Genomic DNA, 24,717 nt, shown 5'->3' with positions numbered 1-24,717 from the left:
CAGTTCTGCATTTAATACAGTCATCCCTCATAAACTGGTCAGCAAACTGAACACTCTTGGCCTTGGATCCCCCTTGTGCTCATGAATCATGAACTTTCTCACAGACCGCCCACAGCAAGTCAGAATTGGTAAGCACACCTCCACCACTCTCACCTTAAAAACAGGCACCCCGCAGGACTGTGTGCTGAGCCCTATGCTCTACAAACTCTTCAAACATGACTGCACCCCCTCCTACACCTCCAACTCCATAATTAAATTTGTGGACAATACCACAGTGGTTGGCCTGATCTCGGATGAGGATGAAACAGCCTACGGGCTTGAGGTGGATCATCTGACAGAGTGGTGTAAGGACAATGACCTGGTCCTGAACACTTCGAAAACAGAAGGGACGATCATTGTCTTCAGGAGATCAAAGAACGGAGTACACATCCACCTCCATATACATGGAGAGGTAGTGGAAAGTGTGAAAAACCTAAAGTTCCTTGGAATTATGTTGTCAAAACAGCTGACACGGACCACCAACACCTCGCTGCTTGTAAAAAAAAAGGCACAACAAAGACTCTTCTTCCTCAGAAAGCTGAAACAGGCCAAACAGGCCAAACAGAATCCAAAAGTGATGCAAGTGGGAAGGTGCAAATAGATGATAGCAGGTGATAGGTGAGGCCACATGAGGAGGAGCTTAGGTGGGTGGGGGAGGGCATGATGTAAGAAGCTGGGAGATGGAGAATGTAAAGGTTTGAAGAAGAAGAAATGAAATAGGGGACCGCAGTGCTCTAAACAGTAAAGGAAAGGAGAAGGGGAACCAGGTGGAGGGGATGGGCAGTTCACGAGGGCTGGGCAATAGGAAATAAAAGAGAACAGGGAAGGGAATATGGGACAGGGTAGAAATTACGGGAAGATCGTGAAATCGGTGTCAGACCACGAGGTTGGACACTGCCCAGGCGCAATATGAAGTGGCAGTAGTGGGGGGCACAGACAGATAATGTCGGTGAGGGTACAGAATGCTAAATTGTACTGAGTGGACACCTGATGGCCTGAACATCGGTTTCTCCAACTTCGAGTAACGCTCCCCACACCCCCTCCCCACCCATTTTGTTTTTCTCGACTGACAATGCGGAGAGGGAGTGCCGTCCTTCAACTCTGCAACACGTCAGCTGAAGCTTCCGCTGTTGAAGCCAAACATTTGTCGCTTTTGTAGTTCGCTACTGCACAAGACGCGTTTGGCGTTTCTCCGAAAGTCTTCGCACCGGAAAACAAAACTGATAAGCAAATCAGAAGTATATCCGCACGACTCTGCCCCGGTGTTCGGAGACGGATCCCAGGTCATACTTGAACGGTTCAGGTAGTCTTTTCCCTCCGTATATCGCCACTTACATTAATAACAACTCTAGGATTGGTTTGAAAACACCTCGGCACAACAAATCTCCCAGCTCGGGGGATTCTGATCAGTACAGTGAGGTTCAGAGTCTGACCCACGTACAGACAGTGCAGGTGGGGGCTCCCAGCGAGACCACTCGAACCATCGCTGCAATCCCTGGTCAGCTGCAGACGGACGCTCTCTCTACAGGTGAGTGAAACGGGTTGTTAGTTAGGGAAGTATTGGTGTGTGTGTGTGTGTGTGTGTGTGTGTGTGTGTGTGTGTGTGTGTGTGTGTGTGCTGCACAAGTGGGTGTTTCTGTGACACACCAATCGTTGGTTATAATTGAGATTTCCACTTGCGTGTCAGTTGAAGAAACCAAAACGCCCCTTGTTCACGAAACGACTAAACGCTCAATAACAATCTGCTTTGCGCTGTTTTATTGTAGTCAGTAATGTTAGATCAGACCTCAGAGCAATACAGCACAGGAACAAGCCATTCAGATCTGCTGTCTGTGCCGACCAGGAAGCCAATGGAAGCTAATCACATCTAAAATGGACATTTCTTGTTTTTTAAAAGTGTCTAATTTGTTTTCCTTGTGAACGCCGCTTATATGATGTTAAGTGCCTGAGATGCTGATGGAACAAATCTTTAATTGCACCTTTTCATACATGTACTTGTGTTTAAGACAATAAACTTGATTTTGACTGTGACATCTGGTGTTGTGTACACCCCTCCTTCTCCTAACCCTTCCTGGCCTGTGTAGAAGCATTTTCCATCACCTCTACCATCTAATGATAGCCACTGTGACATTGAGGAATGGGGCACTGGTCTTATTATTTTTTTTCTGGTTTCTTGTTTTCTGGCTGCCTGTAAGCGACAAATCTCACGCTTTTACAATTTATACACACATTGATAATAAATGTACTTTGAAATTTGAACTTGAAATAAAGAGAGAGAAGTTGAAATGTGAAGGTAAGCTTGTCAATAATATCAAAGAGGATAGAAAAAGTTTTTTTTTCAAATACATAAAGAGTAAAATTGAGATCAGAGTGGATATCAGACCACTGGAAAATTACACTGGAGGGGTAGTAATGGAGGACAAAGAAATGGAGACTAAACTAAGTAAGTATTTTGCATCAGTCTTTACAGTGTAAGACACTAGCAGAATGCCAGAAATGCAAAAATATCTGGGGGCAGAAGTGAGTGCCATTGCTATTATGAAGGGGAAGGTGCTTGGGAAGTTGAAAGGTCAGTAGGTAGATATATTACCTGGACCAGATGGACTGCACTCCAGTGTTCTGAAGGAGGTCGCTCATGAGATTGTGACTAGATTCTGGAATGGTTGCCAAAGGCAGGAAATTTGCAAACGTCACTCCAGTCTTTGGGGGTTGTGGACTCCACTCTTTAGGAACAGGGAGGGAGGCTGAGAAAGGAAATCGTAGGCCAGATCAGACAACAGAATCAGAATCAGGTTTATTATCACTGGCATGTGTCATGAAATTTGTTAACTTAGGAACAGCAGTTCAATGCAATACATAATATAGAAGAAAAAAAGTAAAAATATATAAATAAGTAAATCAATTACAGTATATGTATATGGAATAGATTAATAATTGAGCAAAAACAGAAATTATATATATTTAGAAAGTGAGGAAGTGTTCATGGGTTCAATGTCCATTTAGGGATCAGATAGCAGAGGGGAAGAAACTGTTCGCTGACTGTGTGCCTTCAGGCTTCTGTACCTCCTACCTGATGGTAACAGTGAGAAAAGGGCATGCCCTGGGTGATGGCGGTCCTTAATAATGGACGCTGCCTTTCTGAAATACCACACTTTGAAGATGTCCTGGGTACTTTGTGGGCCAGTACCCAAGACAGAACCCAAGAAAATCCGCAGATGCTGGAATTCCAAGCAACATTCCAAGTAACTTTTCAAGTTTTAATATAACTATAGATAAGGATAAATATGGACCTTATTGGAGAGTATTAAATTGGTGCAACCAAAATTACAAGAGCTTTAGGCAAGAACTAGGGAGAGTAAATTGAGAACTGCAAGATCAAAAGGTGGTGAAAACTTGTTCTGAAAGTGATAGCTGAAGAGAATGTGACTAGATTCTGGAATGGTTCCCAAGGACAGGAATATTGCAAATGTCACTCCACCCTTCAAAATGGGAAGGAGCCTTAGATAGGAAATCATAGTCCAGTTACAAACATGAGAAAATCTGCAGATGCTGGAAGTCCAAGCAACACACACAAATGTTGGAGGAACTCAGCAAGCCAGGCAGCATCTATGAAAACAACAGGAATTCTGCAGATGCTGGAAATTCAAGCATCTATGAAGAACAGTACAGTCAACATTTTGGGCCAAAATGTGAAGTTGACGTTTTCTATACTGGGTGAGTCTAGGAATAGAGGGCATAGCCCTGGAATTGAGAGACATTCATTCACTGACCATATGATAGCAGTGCGCTCAGAAGCAGTGGCCATTTTGGATCCAAATAAAGATGTCATTTTTATGTTCGCAAATCACTGCTAGATAATAAGTACCTAAAATACTGAAGGGCGATTCCATCAATGCCATCAGCGAGTTACTCAATAGCGATGGACTGGACTATTGTGTTGACACTTGGACTTGTCGCCTGCAATTGTGGCAAGACCTTGTGTGATCCAACAAATGGAACTAGTGATTGTCATTGTGCTTCCAAGTCCTTGTTGGACATTGGCAACATAGAATCCTGCAGCTCCGTTCATTGGAAAAACCGATGGAAGGGGAGCTGCATTGCCTCAGCTGTAGCAAGGACCTGTCCTAGGCTGTGGGGTCACTCTAGATACCATGTTAAAAGTTATCGAGGGCTGGGGAGTTGAGGCTGTGCGGGAGAGAGCAGCGGCGTCTGAGCACAGTGGAATCATGCTGGGGTGGTTGTTGGCCTCTCCCATCAATGCTGCCTTCTGGCGTTCGCTGGGTGGAAGAACAAGCTGGAGCTGGACAGTCTCTCATCATGCCTCTCAGGAAATTTAGCTATATTCTTTATCTCTGTGATTGTATGTTTTCCTGAAATCATAACCAATGTGCTTTTTGCATTATGTGCAGTGTGCTGTGTGCTGTTGGTAATGTGTTTTGTATTTTGGCCCTGGAGGAACGCTGTTTCTTTTGGTTATATTCATGCATGGTTGAATGATATTTAAACTTAAAATTGAACCTTGAACTTATATTATCGAAGTTTAATGTAGCCATAGATTAGGATAAGTATGGTCCTTATTGGAGATTATTAAATTGGAGCAACCAAAATTGCAAGAGCATCAAGCAAGAACTGGAGTAAACTGGGAGCTGCTGTTTTTGGGCAAGTCCACATCTGACATGTGGACGGTATTTAAAAACCAACTACAGAGAGTGAAGGAGGGATTTGTTCCAGTTAGAAAGAAAGACAGGGATGGCAAGGTACAGCAAACGTATATGTTGAGAGAGTTGATGAATTTAGTCAGGAAGAAGGAAGCCTACTGTATGTAAGGTGACGATTATAAAAAAAAATCCAGAAAGGAACTCAAGAACAGAATCAGGAGAGCCAAAGAACCATGTAAAAGTTATTGGAAAACAGGATTTAGGTAGGGAAGTTATGGAAACTATGATGATTAAAGAAGAGGAAGTACTGGAGCTTTTAAGGAATATGAAAGTCTCTGGGTCCTGACAGGATATTCCCTAGGACGTTGAGCGAAGTTAGTGTGGAAATAGTAGGGGCTCTGACAGAAATATTTCAAATGTCATGAGAAACGGGGATGGTGCTGGAGGATTGTCGTATTGCTTATGTTGTTCCATTGTTTTAAAAGGGTCCTAAGAGCAAACCTAGCAATTATCGGCCTGTGAGTTTGACGTCAGTGGTGGGTAAATTGATGGAAAGTATTCTTAGAGATGATATATATAATCATCTGGATAGACAGGGTCTGATTAGGAACAGTTAACATGGATTTGTGTGTGGAAGGTCATGTTTGACAAATCTTACTAAATTTTTTGAAGAGGTTACTAGGAAAGTTGACGAGGGTAAAGCAGTGGATGTTGTCTATATGGACTTCAGTAAGGCCTTTGACAAGGCCCCACACGGAAGGTTGGTTAGGAAGGTTCAATTGTTAGGTATTATTATTGAAGTAGTAAAATGGATTCAGCAGTGGCTGGATGGGAGACGACAGATAGTGGTGGTGGATAACTGTTTGTCAGATTGGAGGCCGGTGACTAGTGGTGTGCCTCAGGGATCTGTACTGGGTCCAATGTTATTTGTCATATACATTAATGATCTGGATGATGGAGTGGTAAATTGGATGAGTAAGTATGCAGATGATACTAAGATAGGTGGACAAAGGGTCTCGACCCGAAACGTCGATTGTACCTCTTCCTAGAGACGCTGCCTGGCCTGCTGCATTCACCAACAACTTTTATGAATGTTGCTTGAAGTTCCAGCATCTGCAAATTTCCTCGTGTTTGTGTGGATAATGAAGTAGGTTTTCAAAGCTTGCAGAGAGATTTAGGCCAGTTAGAAGAGTGGGCTGAAAGATGGCAGATGGAGTTTAATGCTGATAAATGTGAGGTGCTACATTTTGGTAGGACTAATCAAAATAGGACATACATGGTAAATGGTAGGGCATTGAAGAATGCTTTAGAACAGAGGGATCTGGGAATAATGGTGCATAGTTCCCTGAAGGTGGAACCCCATGTGGATAGGGTGGTGAATAAAGCTTTTGGTATGCTGGCCTTCATAAATCAGAGCATTGAGTATAGAAGTTGGGATGTAATGTTGAAATTGTGCAAGTCATTGCTGAGGCCAAATTTGGAGTATTGTGTATAGTTTTGGTCACCGAATTATAGGAAAGATGTCAACAACTTAAAGAGAGTACAGAGAAGGTTTACTCGAATGTTACCTGGGTTTCATCACTTAAGTTACAGAGAAAGGTTGAACAAGTTGGGTCTTTATTCTTTGGTACGTGGAAGGTTGAGGGGGGACTTGATAGAGGTATTTAAAATTATGAGGGGGATAGATAGAGTTGACATGGATAGGCTTTTTCCATTGAGAGTAGGAGGGATTCAAACAAGAAGACATGAGTTGAGAGTTAAAGGGCAAAAGTTTAAGGGTAACATTTTACTACTTCTTTACTCAGAGAGTGGTAGCTGTGTGGAACGAGCTTCCAGCAGAAGTGGTTGAGGCAGGTTCGATGTTGTCGTTTAAAGTTAAATTGGACAGCTACATGGACAGGAAAGGAATGGAGGGTTATGGGCTGAGTGCAGGTCGGTGGGACTAGGTGAGAGTAACAGTTCAGTACGGACTAGAAGGGCCAAGGTGGCCTGTTTCTGTGCTGTAATTGTTATATGGTGATATGGTTATATGGATAAAAGAATCCTATGGTATTCTGTACCTACATCAAAATCAAATGTGAAGGAGCACTCAAGGATGAACTAAGGAACCTGTGCTTGGAAGCAGAAGATGTTGATCAGGTCATAAATGAGTATTTTGCATCAGTATTTACCAAAGAGAAGGATGTGAAGGACAGAGAGCTCAGTGTGGAGCATGCTCATTGCCAGGGGATTTTGAGATAATGGAGGAGGGGCAGTTGGGTCTGAAAGAACATTCGGCTGTATAAGTCTCCAGGGCTGATAGGATATACACCAAATTATAAAGAGAGGCAAGAGATAATATTTCTGGGTCTGTCACCAAGAGTTTCATTTCTTCTCTATCCATAGGCAAGATCCCAGAGGACTGGCAAGTCACTAAAGTTGTTCAGTTATTCAAGAAAGGGAATATAGATGATCCTAGATATGAGACTTATATCAGTGGGAGGGAAGTTACTGGAAAGGTTTCTTAGAGATAGGATTTGGAAAACCAGGGCCTAGTTAGGTGAGTCAGCATTGCTTTTTGTGGGGCAAGTAGTGTCGAACCAACTTGACTAAATTTTTCGAGAAGGACATGAAGGTGATTGATGATGGTAGAGCTGTGAAATTTGTCTCCATGTATTTGTCAAAGTCATAAGAGACTCATTCAGAAGCTTAAGATGCATGTGACCTATGGTAAATTGGTTGTAACTTGTGGAGAACAGTGGGTAGTGAGTAGTGGTACTTATTCTGACAGAGGTCTGAGACTTGTAGTGCTCCTCAGGGCTCTACACTGGACCTCCGCTTTTGTGATTGATGCAAATGACCTGGATGAATTTGTTAATGGGTAGATTAATAAATTTGGTTACTGGTGTTGTGGATAATTATAAGACTGCGAAATTATACATTAGATATAGATATCATGCAGATATGGGCTACAAAATGGGAGATGGATTTTAGTCCAGTCAAATGTCAGGTGTTGCACTTTGGCAGATCAAATGTAAATGGACAGCACTCTGTTAATGTACAGAGAGACCATGTCCACAGTCCCCAAAAATGGCTGCACAGGTTGATAGAGTGGGAAAGTCAGCATCTAGCATTTTTGCATTTATTATTCGAGGCACTGGGTTCAAGAGTTGGGAAATTATGTGACAGCTTTTTTTAAAACCCTGGTCAGGCCGCATTGATTTCTGGTCACCCTTTTACAGGTAGATTGTACAGACTTTAGAAAGGGTGCAGAAAAGTTTTACCACGATGGTACCTGGATTAGAGGGTGTGTGCTATAAGGAGAAGTTGAAAGAACTTGGCTTGTTTTCTCTGGCGTGGCAAAGGCTGAGGGGAGACCTCAAGGAAATTGGTAAGATTATGGTAAGCAAGATAGAAGACAGCGGATCTCATTTTCCCAGGACCAAAATATCTAATCCAAGAGTGAATAGTAGAGATCATGAAAGGTGGCAGTGGAGTCAAATTCAATAGAATTGTTCAAAAGGCACATAGATAGGTACTTCTCAAGGTCCAGCACCTCCTCCTTGTTATTAACATGCTATGGAATATATGTAATTATTCACTTTGCCAATCTTTCATTCCTCCATGGTATTCCCTTTGGTGAATACAGAATCAGAAGAAACAGGTTTACTATCACTGGCATGTCACGAAATTTCTTTTCTTGCGGCAACAGTACATTGCAATACATAGCAATAAAATATAATTTACAATAAGTGTGTATAAAAATAAATTAAATTAAACAAGCAGTGTGAGGAGAAAGGGGAAAATACTGAGGAAGTGCTCATGGGTTCTGTCCATTCAGAAATCTGATGGCGGAGAAGAAGCTGTTCCTGAAACGTTGAGTATCTTCAGGCTTCTGTATCACTTCCTTCGTGGTAGAACTAAGAAGGAGGCATGTCCTGGGTGATGTTGTTACTATAGGCCATGACATCTGGCTACTCTTGTCACCTTACACCCGGCGTATTTGATGAATAAACTCTTCTTGGGTGCAGGCATTGATTATAACCAATGTTTTGATGACAAACTCTGCCATCTTCATGAGGGATGATACCTGGGCATGTCTAGTCCAGACATATTTATATCCCGAGAGTCCATCCCTCCTGATCCTCATCCAGTTAGGTTTCCGCTCTCCCCACTTGTTCACAGTCGAGTTCCGGTTCTAACTTGGAGTGAGATCTTTGTCTTTGTTAAAATTCTTTTCCTCTAGTTTCATTTCAATGGCTTCCTTTACCAGGCGATCCTAAAAGCCATTGGCACAGCACAGTAGTTTTGTGCCATGGAAGTCAACCCTATGCCCATTGTAAAGGCAGTGTTCTACTACCGCTGATTTCTCCGGGTAAGCCAAACGGTCACACCTCCTGTGCTCCTTGTTGCGGGTTTGCCCCGTGTGTCCTGTCTGGCCGATATACGCTGCTCTGCATTCACAGGGAATCCGGTAAATGCCAGCTGATCTGGGTCTAAGGTCATCTTTGACCCTCATAAGCTGTGATTTGAGCTTCCTTATGGATTTGTGGATACTATCCTGACGATGCTTCCAGAAACCGTGGAAATCTAGGGAAGACAGGCAGTACCATAAGGAGAAGGTGAGGCTTCTTTGTTCTTTAGCCTTCCTTCTGAGATGCTGGGATAAGGTTATAATCGATACCTGTACCTGGATGGAAGCCTGAGAAGAGTTTATTCGTTTTGTAGATTGTTTCAAAATATTGCTGATGTGCTGCCTTATCCACTATTTTTGGCAGCTCATTTCAAATACAAGCCACATTTTGTATGCCACTGATGTCCTTTTAAATCTCTAGCTTCTGATGTTAAACAGATACCACTTTATTTTTAGCAACTCCTCCCTGGAACTAAGACTATGTGCTTTCAATTTGTCTATGCCTGCCATGATCTTGTGTACATCTATCAGATCACCTACAAGATAGCTTTTTATAGCAGCTTATGGTCGAGATCACTAGGGGATCAGCTATACTGGATTGGGTGTTGTGCAATGAACCAGAATTGATTAGAGAGCTTAAGATAAATGAACACTAAGGGACAAGTGATCATAATATGATCAAATTTACCCTGAAATATGAGAAGGAGAAGATAAATTCAGATGTATCAGTATTAGAGCAATTACAGAGGTATGAGAGAAGAGTTGGCCAGAATTGATTGGAAAAGAACACTGGGAATGATGACAACAGAGCATTTCAGAAGGCAGAGGGATGTACTGTACATCCCAAAAAGGAAGAAGTATTTGAAAGGCAAGTTGACATATCCATGGCTAACGAGGAAAGTCAAAGCCAGCCAAAGAGAGAGCATATAATAGAGCAAAAATTAGTGGAAAGCTAGAGGATTGGGAAGCTTTTATAAACCAACAGAAAGAAACTTTAAAAAGTCATTAAGAAGGTAAAGAAGGATTACAAAAATAAGCTAACCAGTAATATTAAAGAGGACACCAAAAGTTTCTTCAGATACATAAAGTGTAAAATAGAGGTGAGTTTGGATATCAGAATAATGGAAAATGATTGTAATGATTGAAAGTGGTTGTAATGGGGAACCATTACTGAATAAGTAATGGACAAGCTGAATAAGTATTTTGTGTCAGTCTTCACTATGGAAGACACTAGCAGTATGGTGGAAGTTCCAGGTGTCAGGGTTCATAAAGTGTGTGAATTTACTATTAGAAGAGAGAAGGTTCTTGACAAACTGAAAGGTCTGAAGATGGACCAGATGAGGTTCATCCCAGGGTTCTGAAAGAGATGGCTGAAGAGATTATGGAGGCATTAGTAATGATCTTTCATGCATCAATGATCTTGGTTCCAGAAGATGGGAAAATTGCAAATGTCATTCCACTCTTCAAGAAAGGAGAGAGGCAGAAAATGTAAATGATAAAAAAAAATCTGTAGATGCTGGAAATCCGAGCACACACACAAAATGCTGGGGGAACTCAGCAGGCCAGGCAGCATCTACAGAAAATAAAAGTTGATGTTTTGAGCCAAGACCCTTTGGGCTGAGTCCTGCCGAAGGGTCTCAGCCCGAAACGTCAACTGTACTTTTTACCATAGATGCTGCTTGGGCTGCCGAGTTCCTCCAGCATTTTGTGTGTGTTGAAATTAAACTATAGACCAGTTAGTTTGACCTCAGTGGTTCGGATGATGTTGGAGTCAATTATTAATAATGAGGTGTCAGGATACTTGGAGGCACATGATGAAACAGGCAGTAGTCAGCATGGTTTCCTCAAGGGAAAATCTTGCCTGACATATCTGACTGAATTCTTTGAAGAAATAACAAGCTGGATAGACAAAGGAGGATCAGTGGATGTTGTGTACTTGGATTTTCAGAAAATTTTTGACAAGTTACCACACATGAGGCTGCTTAACAAGCTAAGAGCCCATGACATTACCAAAAGATTCTAGCATGGATAAAGCTGTGGCTGATTGGCAGGAGGCAAAGAGTGGGAATAAAGGGAGCATTTTCTGTTTGGTTGTCAATGACTGGTGGTGTTCCTCAGGGGTCTGTGTTAGGACTGATTCTTTTTATGTTAAATGTTTATGATTTGGATGATGGGATTGATGGCTTTGTTGCAAAGTTAGCAGACAATATGAAAATAGGTGGAGAGGCAGGTTGTTTTGAGGAATTAGAGAGACTACAGAAGGATTTAGACAGATTAGTAGAATGGGCAAAGAAATGGCAGATGGATAACAGTGTTGGGAAGTCTATGGTCATGCACTTTGGTCGAAGAAATGAAAGTGTTGACTATTTTCTAAATGAAGAAAAAATACAAAAATCTGAGGCGCAAAGCGAATTGGGTGTCCTTGTTCTAGATTCCCTAAAGGGTAATCTGCAGGTTGATTCTGTGGTGAGGAAGGCAAATGTGATGTTAGCATTCACTTCAAGAGGACTAGAATATAGAGGCAAGGATACAATGTTGAAGGTTTATAAGGTACTTGAGAGGCTTCACTTGGAGTATTGTGAACAATGTTTGTCCCCTTGTCTGGGAAAGGATGTATTGAAGCTGTAGAGGGTTCAAAGAAGGTTCATGAAAATGATTCCAGGATTGAATGGCTTTTATTCACTAGAATTCAGAAGAATGAGTAGTGAATTTATTGAAACCTATTGACTGTTAAAAGGCTTTGATAGAGTGGATGTGGAGAGAATATTTCCTATGATGGGAGAGTCTAAGATCAAAGGACACGGCCTCAGAATTGAGCAGTGTCCTTTTAGAACGGAGATACGGAGAAATATCTTTAGCCAGAAAGTGGTGAATCTGTGGAATTCTTTGCCACAGGCAGCTGTGGAGGCCAAGTCTTTATGTATATTTAAGACAGAAGTTGATAGCCTGATGCTAACCATGACTTGTACACTTTCATACAAAAATACATAAACAAACTACAAAGCTTCCAGCATTGAGCCATGACATGAAACTTGACATAGGCCTTCATTCTGAGAAATAACCCTCTCCCTAATTCTAAGCCAATTATGTATCCAATTTACCATTTCCCCCCCGTCAAGCATAATTTCCATGCACAAAGCCAGGCAGACTCCTCCTAATGAGACTGTCTATCCAAATGTTGTTAGATCCTGTTCTTCAGAATTCCCTCCATAACATCTCCTCTACTCATATCAGACTGACAGGTCTGTAGTTCTCTCGCTTGTCTTTGCTACCTTAAATGATGGGACAGCAGTGAGCACCCCAGTCTTTGGAAACTTCACCTATGGCTAATGATAAAGAAAACATTACCGTACGGGCCCCTTCAGTTTCTTTATTCAGCCTCCCACAACGTCGGAGATGCTGTTGGTCAGACTCTGGGGATTTATCCACCTGAAAGCACTGTAGGGCTGCCAATACCTCCTCCTGATCATCTGAATTTCCTCCAATACATCTCCATTGTTTCCCTTAACTCTTACCAAACCATGACATTTTCCTCAGTAAACAATGAGGAGATATATTTAATAAATCTCCCACCTGCAGCTTGCTCCCTAGCCACCATTATAATTCAAACTTCAAAGTAATTGATAATCAGTGTACATACATGTCCCTCATACAACCCTGAGATTCTTTTTCTGCGGGTATACTTAGCAAATCTATAGAACAGTAACTGTAAACCGGATCTGTAAACTGTAAACATCAGGAACTGTAAACTGAAAACAAACTGTGCAAATGCAGATAATAAATAAATAGCAATAAATAATGAGCATGAATTAACAAGTTAAAAGAGTCCTCAAATGAGTGTAGTGATCTCCTTTTGTTCAAGAGCCTGATGGTTGAGGGGTAGTAACTGCTCTTGAACCTGGAGTTGCAAGTTCCGAGGCACCTGTCCCTTCTGCCTGATGGCAGCAGTGAGAACAGCGTGTGGCCTGGGTGGTGAGCATCTGTGATGATGGAAGCCGCTTTTCGACAGATTCTTCTTATTGCTGTAGAGCTTCTGGCGGCTTTCCTCAACCTTCCTAACCAGATCCATTTCATACCTTCTCTTTGCCTTCCTGATACCCTCCAGAATATTCTTAATGTTTTTTTATAGTCTTCACTACTGTAATCATTTTACATTGATTACGAGAAATTTCTTCTCCGAGGTCATGGTAAACATTACTGCATTAAACTAATTAAAGTCAAATCATTCAATATATTCAAGAAGCAGCTGAACATTTTTTATATCTAATAGAATCAGGAGATGGAGGAAGAAAGCTCTCTCCAAACAGCCAATCATGATTTACTACTTTTCCTCATCACTTGTTACCAGGAGGAATACAGTCTCCCTGTCTTCGCTGTTTTACTCTGCTTGCCTGAGAATTCAGTCGCCCTCTACAGGATGGACAAGAGACTGCAGATGCTGGAATCTGAAGCAACACACAAAATGAATCAATCAGCTTTATTATCACTGACAAAGGTCATGAAATTCATTGTTTTTCAGCATCAGTGCAAGACATTTAAAAATTATGATAAATTATAGTAACTAACTAATGCAAAAAAGGAATATCCCATAAGACATTCAGATGCTTGTTTGTTTAAAATAATTCCAACTCCATGCATATGCTGTTGACCTCCAGAATACATTATCAGAGAACTATTCTTAGTGAATTTGCCACTGTTGGTCCATCTAATTTCTGACAGGCCTCAGAGATCAACTTCCAACCTTTTCATTTCATTGAATGTGTTGTCCAACTTTCCTTTCTGGTCAAGTGTACAGATAATCCATGTTGCTACCCTCAGCCTTTTCCTATTGCTTACAATCTCTGGATGATGGTCTGGTGTCATCTGCAGCACATGACTACCCCTACCGAGTGAGGTGTTGTTCTCCCATCCTCCCGCTACTTCACTAGGGATAGGACTCCCCTTGTCCTCTCCTACCACCCCACCAGCCTTCGGGTCCAACATATAATCCTCCATAACTTCCGCCACCTCCAATAGGATCCCACCACCAAGCACATCTTTACCTTCCCCCCCCCCACTTTCCACAGGGATCGCTCCCTACGCGACTCCCTTGTCCATTCGCTCCCCCCCCCGATCCCTTCCCACCAATCTCCCACCCCCACCCCCCGGCACTTAGCCTTGTAAGCGGAACAAGTGCTACACATGCCCTTACACTTCCTCCCTCACCACTATTCAGTGCCCCAGACAGTCCTTCCAGGTGAGGCGACACTTCACCTGTGAGTCGGCTGGGGTGATATACTGCGTCCAACGCAGGCTGGGAACCCGTTTCGCTGAACACCTACGCTCTGTCCACCAGAGAAAGCAGGATCTCCCAGTGGCCACACATTTTAATTCCATGTCCCATCCCCATTCTGATATGTCTATCCACGGCCTCCTCTACTGTCAAGATGAAGCCACACTCAGGTTGGAGGAACAACACCTTATATTCCATCTGGGTAGCCTCCAACCTGATGGCATGAACATTGACTTCTCTAATTTCTGTTAATGCCCCTCCACCCCTTCTTACCCCATCCCTTATTTATTTATTTATTATTTTTTATTTTTCCCTTTCTCTCTCTTTTCTCCCTCTGTCCCTCTCATTATAACTCCTTGCCTGCTCTCCATCTTCCTCTGGGCTCCCCTCCCCCTTTCTTTCTCCCTAGGCCTCTCATCCCATGATCCTCTCCCTTCTCCAGCCTTGTATCCCTTTTGTCAATCAACTTTCCAGCTCTTAGCTTCATCCCTTCCCCTCCTGTCTTCTCCTATCATTTCAGATCTCCCCCTCCACATCCCACTTTCAAATCTCTTACCATCTCTTCTTTCAGTTAGTCCTGACGAAGGGTCTCGGCTTGAAACCTCGACTGTACCTCCTCCTATAGATGCTGCCTGGCCTGCTGCGTTCACCAGAATTTTTTATGTGTGTTGCTTGAAATTCCAGCATCTGTAAATTTCCTCGTGTTTGTGAGATTGTGTTCATAGTTTGATGGATTATTCAGAAACCTGAAGGAAGAGAGGAGGAAGCTATTCCTAAAACATTGAATGTGGTTCCTCAGACTCAGTACTTCCTCTCCACTAGCAGCAATGAGAAGAGGGTATGAAACTGCTGTTGAGGGTCCCTAATGTTGGCTGTCACTGCCTTGAGACACCAACGTTTATGACAAGTAATATACACAAAATACTAGAGGAACTCAGCAGGTCAGAGCATCTACAGAGAGGAAAGAAGAACCAACATTTCAGGCTGACAGCATGTTTTTGATGGTCTGGAATGTTCTGCCTGTGATAGCCTCTCACGATCCTGTGCATTGGGGCCTCCATACCAAATGGTGATGCAATCAGGCAGAATGCTCTCCATCTGTAGAAATTTGCAAGTGTTTGGTGATGTACCAAACTCCTTCAGCTCCTAATGAAGTGGAGCCCCTGGTATTTCATCAATGTATTAGGCACAGGATAAATCTTCTCTGACAGAACATAATGAGATTCCCCCTCATTCTTCTGAACTCCAAGGAATACAGCCAAAGAGCTGCCAGACGTTTCTCATACAGTTACCCTTTCATTCCTGGACATGATGCACAATGTTTTGTGGATTAACTCAAAAATTCTGCTTCAACATATTTTAATTTTAGAAAATGAAACAGTAAAATATGAAAATATTTGTGGGAGCTGAAAAATTTTTCAAGGCACTGTCTCTCGAAATTTATACTTTGTAGGTTATTCAACACCTCCTGTACTGTAATGTCACTGTCTACAAGGCATCCACTTTACGGTTCCAAGTTTCCAAGTCTTCAAGACACTTTTTATGGTAAATGTGCATAAATATCTGTAACTCTGTTCAATGCAGAGACTCTATTGTCTGAAAGCCCCTGAATCAAACTGATCTGAATAACAGTGGTTCTCAGGAATTGTCAGCCACAATTTCCCTAAATTTGTGATGAAATTTAGGCGGGAGGAGAAGATAGCAATGTGCCGTGTGCGCGCAGCTCTCTGGTGAAAATGATATTGTATCTGTTAAATAGGGGCCGTGGACAATTCTGATTTGATGGAAACAGCCGTGAAAGCACAGAGGAACATCAGGAGAAATTTCTGAGATGCCGGTTCGCTGCCGCTGTTACTGCGCAAATGAGAATCTTCCGGAGGGAGGGCCCCAAAATCCCCAGCTTTGCCTGCTGCTGGCGACCGAGATTGAGGTCAAATCGTTCGGATAGAGATGGCGCTCAGTACTCGGTGTCAGAGAGCTGCTCAGAGCTCGAAGTTTTCGGACGACTCAGAGTCTTACTGTAGTCGGGCATGGCAGGGAGAGTTTTCTTCCTTCTCCCGTCTGCGTGAGATGTGGGACATTCGAGAGACCTTGAACTTTTTTACTGTGCCATGGCCTGTTTTTCATCAAGTTATGGTATTGTTGCACTGTTGTAACTATATGTAATAATTATATGGTTTTGTTAGTTTTATCAGTCCTGGTCTGTCCTGTGTTTTCTGATATCACACTGGAGGAATATAGTATCATTTCTTAATGCATGCATTACTAAATGACAATAAAAGAGTCCTCATAATCTAATCTAATCTAATCTAAAAATCAATCAGCATTTTACTCCCAATCTTCAGCAATTAACACACTTGTAGAACTGATAATCTAGCACAAACATGCTGGTGTGGGGGGTGGGTGGTTGGGGTTCCAGGACAGCTGATTTTGCCCAACATTGGTTGCTACTCCTATTATATCTCATCAATTTCCATTTCATTATTTTCCATAGATATGAAGCCCATCAATGCTTTAAACTCAGTGAGTTCATGTATTATGCAATAAAGGAGTTTCAGGGAACTTGGGAAGCAGAACCTGGTGAGCTTCAGCCGGTATGTTTCAGGCCCACTCTCCGGACCCTGGCTCTGTACACACTCACAGCCCACATTCAGAATCCTGGCTCCAGCTCCAGATCCCAGCTCTGTCCACACACAGGACCACCAGTCCACACTCTGGAGCTGGGCTCCTAATGCACACTCTGTCCTCATTATTGCTCCACACTCCAGACCTGTGCTCTGCCCACATACCCTGTGTGCAGCCACGGGAAAATTAGGACAGCCTCACAATTAGACACCTTGCAGATGGCAAAGATTGGTAAAGTAATGAGCGAGTTAGATGCCACCGTTATTTTGAACATGGGATTATCAGAGTTTTAGTGTACGATGTCTTGAGATTGGCCTCATTTTTCATCTCTAAACAGAGGCATATTCAATACATTGCCTGAATTCAGCTTTTTAAATTTTGTTACATCTTCCATTTCAGGTCATTGGTGATTACTGAGTTTCCAGCTCTCAGTGCAATGATGTGCGAAGTCATGGAACTGGCTACTCTGGGCCGTCCTTTCCAGCTAGGAATGCTGTACGACTGCCGGTCAGACACTCTGATCCCAGGTATTGGAAGGTCATCATACGAAACAGCCATGGTCAAAACAGTGCGGTAGATTCAGTTTACAAACCACAAGGTGGTGATAAGAACTTTGCAAGTTTCAAAGTAGTTATGCAAATGAATATGGATGCTCTGGGAATAAGGTTCCTGAAATGTGATAAGGCCGGTTTCAATATCATAAGGTAACACCTGGCAAAGTCAATTGGAAGCCGCTACCTGCAGCCAATTCTCTATCAGACAAGTGGGAGTCATGCCAAAGGAAAATATCAGAATTCAGGGCAAATGTGTTCCCAAAGGTGTTAAGTCCAAGGAAACTTGGATGTTAGGGTCTATCCATGGAGCCAGGGCCCATAGTCTTAAATTTATTCCTCATTAGAATTCACTAAGGAGAAGCATATATTTCCAATATATTAGATACTGTGATGGTGAAATTCCTTTCTATTTTATTAGTATGCCTAAATGCCCAGAGTCCGGTAACGTATCCCATAGCGAGGCAAGGAGAAGATTGCTGGGATCCAGACAGAGATTGTTAACTATTCGCTGGCCACAGGTGAGGTGTTAGTCCAGACAGGTCAGGCAACACCTGGGGATCTTGAAACAGGGAATGTGTCAGACCAGAGATCATTTGTCAGAAATTAAAGAGAGACAATAATTCAGTAGCAGAGAAGGTGGGGAAAAGATGGAAAGCAGAAAGGGAAGATTTCCAATAGAATGAGAAATAATGAGCAAATGTGTGCTTATGATACTGGAAGGGTCTGTCTCCTGTGCTCCATGCAGTTCAAGTTCAAACACTGATACAACCTCCAGGGCAGATTCCCATGACCTATCAACTGCTGCTTGAATGGCCTTCCTTTCATCATGAGGTCATAAGTGTGAATGTTCACCCATATTTTCACAATTTGTATTCTATTTGCAACAAGATGATAAGTGACACTCACACCACAGAGGTTTGTAACAAGGATCTTGTTTGGGATCAGGCTGGTGAGCAGTTGTGGTCTCAGTTGGCTGAGGGGCAATTAGGAATGTTCTGGCAGGTAAAGTAACTGTTCTAAACCAGTAAATTAATTGGTTCTGTTGCTGCAGTATGTTGTACATTCATGCAAAATAGAGATAATTCTATGTCAAAATGATTGTGAGTCTCAAAGGATGTGTTGTCTGCCTGGTTGCCTGGTTCAGAACGTCTCAACTGACCTGCAGAGGAGTTTGGAATGGAAGAGGAAAGATCCTGTTGCTGTGGTCCTTGTAGAAACAAAGGAAAATGTTTTGTTCTGGGAATTTAAGCAATTAGTGACTAAACTGAAAGGCAGAACCAAAAAGATAATGATCTTCAGATTGTTTCCTGAGCCACATGCAATTTGATAAAGGGTAAATATAGCAGAGAACAAATGCATAGCTCAAAGATTGATAAGGGAGAAATGGTTTGAATTTGTGGAACATAGTCCCCATATTGGGGAAACAGGGAGGTGTTCTGACGGGCTGGGCTCCACGTAAATTATGGCAGGTCCTAGCAAATAACATAACCTGGGCTGTGGAAAGGCCTGTAAACTAAATATGTTACAGAAGTCTCCAGAATTGAAAATAAAGACAAAATTTTATTAGGGAATGAGAAATTAACATTGAAAAAATTGAACAGGGTGATGAATACAGGACTGCACATTTCATATTTGAATGTACCCATCTCAGTATATGTAATAAGGTGGATGATCTTGCAGTGGAGTTGTTATGTTGTGGACATCACTGATTCGAGGATGGAAGATCATAGCTGGGAATTTAACATCCGAGAATACATATCAAATTGAAAGGACGGGTACAGTGTCTATGAAAAGTATTCACCCACCTTGGAAGTTTTCATGTTTTATTGTTTTACAACATCAAATCACAATAGATTTAATTTGGCTTTTTTTTGACACAGGTCAACAGAAAAAGACTCTTTCATGTCCAAGAGAAAATGGATTTGAGAGGGAGAAGCTAACATCAAAAATGTCAATATTAGAGTAGAGTAAAGGGAACTAGAGAGGTATCGGAGAGGAATAGTCACAGTTGATTGGAAGACGACATGAGCAAGAACGACACCCGAGCAGCAATGGCTGGAGTTTCCAGAAGTAATTTGGAAGGCACAGGATTGCCTCATCCCAAAAACAGAAGCAAAGCTGAGAAGGGAAGTGAAAGACAGAACCGAAGAAACAATATAATATACAGTGGGAAGCTATTAAAAATGAATAGAAGTCACCAAAAAAAGCAATAAGGAGAGAAGATAAAATATGAAGGTAGGCTAGTCAATAGTACAAAAGAGGATATCATAAGTTTGTTTTTACAGTTATATCAACAGAAAATAGAGGCAAGAGTAGGTATGACACCACTGGAAAACAATGCTGGTGAGGTAGTAATGGGGGAAAAAAACTAATGGTGGACAAACTCAATGAGTACTTTGGTCAGTTCTTTATTGTGGAATACACCAGCAGTCTGCCAGAAGTTTGAAGGTGTCAAGTGGCAGAAGTGACTGCAGGCGCTACTGTAAGGAATAGGTGCTCAGGAAAGTGAAAGGTCTGAAGGTAGTTAAGTCACCTGGATTCACTAGATTATGGAGTATATTGGGAGGTCTGAAAAATTGCAAATGACACTCCAATCTTTAAAAAGGGAGGGAAGCAAAAAACAGAAAATTAGCCAGTTAGACTGACTACCTACTACTGTGGTTGGCAAGATGTTGGAGTCCATCCATCAGGATGAGGTTTCAAGGTACTTGAAGGCACCTGATAAAATGGTCAAAGACAACATGGTTTCCCTAATGGAAGGGGATGAGGAAAAGAATGGTAATAAAGGGGTTTCCAGTGACCAGCGGTTCTCTGAGGGGCCAGTGTTGGGACCATATCTTTTCATGTTATTCTGTATGTCAATGATCTGGATGGTGGAATTGATAACTTTGTGGTCACATTTGCAGATTGGTGGAGTTCAGAAAGCAGGAGGATGTGGACAGATGAAGAAAATGAACAACGAAGTGGTGTATGGCATACAGAGCAAGGAAGTGTATGTTCATGCATTTGGCTGGAAGGAATAAAGGCAGAGATTAGTTTATAAACATGGAGCAAATTCAGAAATCAGAGGTGCAAAGGGACTTGGGAATCTTAGTGCAGGATTCCCTAAAGGTTAACTTTCAGGTTAAGTCGGTGGTAAGGAAGTAAACATTCATTTTGAGAGAATGAGAATATAAAAGCAAGGATGTAATACTGAGGCTTTAGATGGCATTAGCAAAACTGTTCTTGGAGTATTGTGAGCAGTTTTGGCCCGTTATCTAAGAAAGGATGTACTGGTGCTGGAAAAGGTCCAGAACAGGTTATCAAGAATGATTCTAAATGAAAGGGTTAGCGTCTGAGGAGCATTTGATGTCTATGTGCCTGTATTTGCTGGAGGTTACATGGATGAGGGATGATATCACAGCAACATGTCAAGTACTTAATGCTGAGATACAATGAACATGGTGAGGATATTTCCAATAGTGGGAAAGTCAGGGACTAGAGGCAAAGTCTCAAAATTCAAGGATGTTCCTTTTGAACAATGATGAGGAGGATTTTTTTAAGCTAGAGGTTGGTGAAATCTGTGAAATTCATTGCCACAAGTAACTGTGGAGGCCATGGTGGGTATATTGGAAACGGAGATTGACAGGATCTTGATTAGTAAAGGTGTGAAAGATTATGGAAAGAACGCATGGGGTTGGTATGAATAATGAATCAACCATGGTCAAATGGAGGAGCAGAGTTGATGAATGGTCTAATTCTTCTCCTACATCTTGTGGCTAAAAATACAGCCTTTTCAGGAAATAAGTCCACAGTATAATCATCATTTACACAATTGAAATTTATTTGACTGTTTCCTGTTGATTATTTTCTATAGACATCACCTTGTGGGATTCACAGACACTCAAAAACAACCTCAGTAGTCGGGATCATCCCTGCGCTGAGTTTCACATCATCACATCGGACTCCATGGAGAAGAAAGTTGCCGCACTCAGTGTGTCGGAATCACTGAAAGCAAGTCTGCTGAGTGGTGCAGTGGAGGTGAAAGGATCAGCAAAATATCTCACCGACACAAAGGAATCAAAACGACAGACACGAGTTACCCTTCAGTACAAAACAACAACCAGCTTTGAACAGCTGACAATGAGCCACTTGAGGAAGCTGAACATCAGTGACCCGAGTGTGTTTGACAAGGGGTCGGCAACCCATGTCGTTATAGCAGTGCTGTATGGGGCCCAGGCTTTCTTTGTGTTTGATCAAATGGTCCCTCCAGCAGAGAAACTGCAGGATGTCCAGCGTAATATGGAAGCAACGATTACACATCTCCCTGAGTTTGCAGTTCAGGGGGAAGACTCACTGAAAATGACAGAAGAACAGAAGTTTAATTCTGAAAAATTTAGCTGCACCTTTTATGGTGATTTCTCACTGAAGAATAATCCCACCACATTCCAAGATGCCATTACTACCTATGCAACCCTCCCAAGCTTACTGGGATCAGGTGGGGAGAATTCAGTGCCTGTGAGAGTCACACTTTATCCTCTCAGTAAACTAAACTCAAAAGCTGCTCAGGTGGTGAGGGAGATAAGTGTGGCTTTGATCAGTCACTGCCAGCGTGTCCTGGAACAGCTCAGTGAGGCAGTGATATGGTGAAAGACAGGGTCTCCATTCAGTTTCCCGAGATTGGAGATGGGACAAAACAATTCCAAGGGATGTGCTTGGAATACAAACTGGTTTTCCAGGGGACTTTAGCAAGAGTTTTGTCATCTATCCGGAGAGGTGAAGAGAAGAAAGGTTTACTGGTGGATATACTGAAGAACAGGGAACTGTCACCATTCAGTCAGCAGTCACTGGTCACATGGTTGGATAATAAGGAACAGGAGTTGAAGGCAGTGGGACATTACCTCAGGATGTTTGAAGATATACCTTTGGTGAAATCAAAGAGAGAGTTGGATGATAAGCTGATGGATCCAACAATAGACTATGTGGTCTGCTTCACATTTACATCACTGCATCAGGATGATCTCTATCTGTCAGAGGCAAAGAACTACCTCCAATCTCTCACAGCTCAGAAAATGCAGTCACCAACTCCTACTGGGGCCTGTGCGACACGACACAGCAAGCCGTGGTTCTGCCATTGGTCTGCTTCCCGCAAAATGGAGGAAAATTCTCAATTATTCCTGGACTTTGCCACAGCCAACAAAGCAGATGGGAAAATAAAATTTCTTGTTACGTCTGTGAAGGATGACAGTCAAACAGGATCAGCTATTTACCTGTATCGGGAAGGGTCTCTGGAGAACCCATGTTTTGAACCCCCATCACAGCCAAGGAGACCTATAGTTCGTCAAACAACACATGACAGTGTGACACTGCAGTTACATCCACCCAGATATGGTGCCAGTGAGATTGTGGGTTACAAGGTAGAGTACCAAGGCCCCCAGCAGGAGGGATGGACATCTGTGGTTACACCTGATAAATCCCAGTCCTTCACAATATCTGGGCTGCAGCCAAGCAAGAGGTATTATTTCCAATACAGAGCTGTGTCGAAGGTAGGTGTCAGCAAGTCCAGTGTCAACTCTCGCTACAAGTTCACCTGGTCAACTGGCCTTCCAATATCGTTCACCATTTGCCACTCTGACTTGGAACATTCCAAAACAGAATGGAGATGGTGTTAAAATATTTCAGAACAAAATTGAATATAAAGAAGAGACAACAGTTGGGTCCAAAATGGAGTATGGATTATGGAAGGCAGTGAAGACTATCAGGTAAAGGGATTGAAACGAAAGACAAAATACGGAGATCGACTCTCTGCTGACTGTGGGGAAGCAGGTTGCAGTGCAGCAAGTGATGAGCTTTCATTAGAAACAGTAAATGCACCAAACAGAATAGCCCAGAAACTTTGGAGAGAATCTCCATTGATATCCAATGGAAACCCTTCCATTTACAAGCTCAACCTAATGGAGAAGATATTGGATGATAGGAAACACCTTGTGAAATGCTCCTTTGGAAAACCCAGTACAAAACACAGAATGAAGACAGTGATGGTTCTAGGAGCAACAGGGTCAGGAAAGACGACCCTCATCAATGGGATGATCAACTACATCTTGGACGTGAAATGGGAAGACGACTTCAGATACAAGTTAATACATGAAGAGACAGGAAAATCCCAGGCTGAAAGTCAGACATCCTCCATCACTGTCTATGAACTCCACCATCAGGAAGGATTTAAAATTGATTACTCTCTGACTATCATCGATACACCAGGATTTGGAGACACCAGGGGAATAAGCTGAGATCAATTTATCACTGAGAACATCCGAGAGTTTTTCACCTCCCCACAAGGTGTTGATCAAATTCATGCTGTGTGTTTTGTTGCGCAAGCCTCTTTGGCTCGACTGACTCACACACAAAAATATATCTTTGATTCAATTCTTTCTGTTTTTGGCAAAGATATTGCAGAAAACATTCAGATACTGGTGACATTTGCAGATGGAGAGCGTCCTCCTGTTCTGGAGGCTTTGAAGGTAGCAGAGGTACCATGTCCCAAAGATAAAAATGGTATGCCAGTTTACTTCAAGTTTAACAATTCAGTTGTGTTTGCCCAGCGTCCAGCCTCTGGAAAAGCTGCCGGTAAGGGTATAGCTGATGACGGTGAAGAAGAGCATGATGATAATTTTGGAACAATGTTCTGGAAGATGGGAGAAAACAGTATGAAGAAATTCTTTCAGGCTCTCAACAAGTTGGAAAACAAGAAGTTTATGTTTGACCAGAGAGGTTTTGAGGCAACGTGAGTGGCTGGAGACTATAGTGGAGGGGTTGCAGGTTCAGATCCAAGTTGGCCTGACCAAACTGGAGGAACTCAGAAAAACACAACAGGTTCTGAACCAACACCAGACTGAGCTGGATGCAAATAAAAACTTTGAGTATGAGATTGCAGTTACAGTTCCAGTACAGGAAGATATCAGTGGGACTGGCAATTACATAACCAACTGTCAGAAATGTTGCTTCACCTGTCACTATCCCTGTGGGATTCCAAATGATGATGGAAAATCTGGGTGTGCTGCAATGGACAGCAATGGGAACTGCACTGTCTGTCCCCAAAAATGTGTCTGGAGTGTTCACTTCAACCAGAAATACAGGTTTGACTATGTAACCAAAAAGGAGAAGAGAACATATGATGAGCTGAAAAAAAATTATGAG

The 24,717-nt window shown here is 42.3% G+C and overlaps 1 protein-coding gene and 1 pseudogene across 1 annotated transcript; both read left to right on the top strand.

The window, feature by feature from the left end:
- Positions 1 to 1,228: 1,228 nt before the first annotated feature.
- LOC140198084 (stonustoxin subunit alpha-like) lies at positions 1,229 to 23,197 on the top strand. Its single transcript, XM_072258966.1, is given in 4 exon segments — positions 1,229 to 1,567; positions 17,387 to 17,514; positions 21,398 to 22,158; positions 22,161 to 23,197. Coding segments are annotated over 3 exon segments (1,881 nt in total). The 5' UTR covers positions 1,229 to 1,567; positions 17,387 to 17,426; the 3' UTR covers positions 23,193 to 23,197.
- A 61-nt stretch (positions 23,198 to 23,258) lies between these two features.
- LOC140198083 (uncharacterized) lies at positions 23,259 to 24,308 on the top strand (annotated as a pseudogene).
- Positions 24,309 to 24,717: the final 409 nt, after the last annotated feature.

Source organism: Mobula birostris, chromosome 5, assembly GCF_030028105.1.
Source record: "Mobula birostris isolate sMobBir1 chromosome 5, sMobBir1.hap1, whole genome shotgun sequence".
Classification (NCBI taxonomy): domain Eukaryota; kingdom Metazoa; phylum Chordata; class Chondrichthyes; order Myliobatiformes; family Myliobatidae; genus Mobula; species Mobula birostris.
The sequence above is the reverse complement of the archived record's forward strand: the minus strand, read 5'-3'. Positions and strand labels throughout refer to the sequence as shown.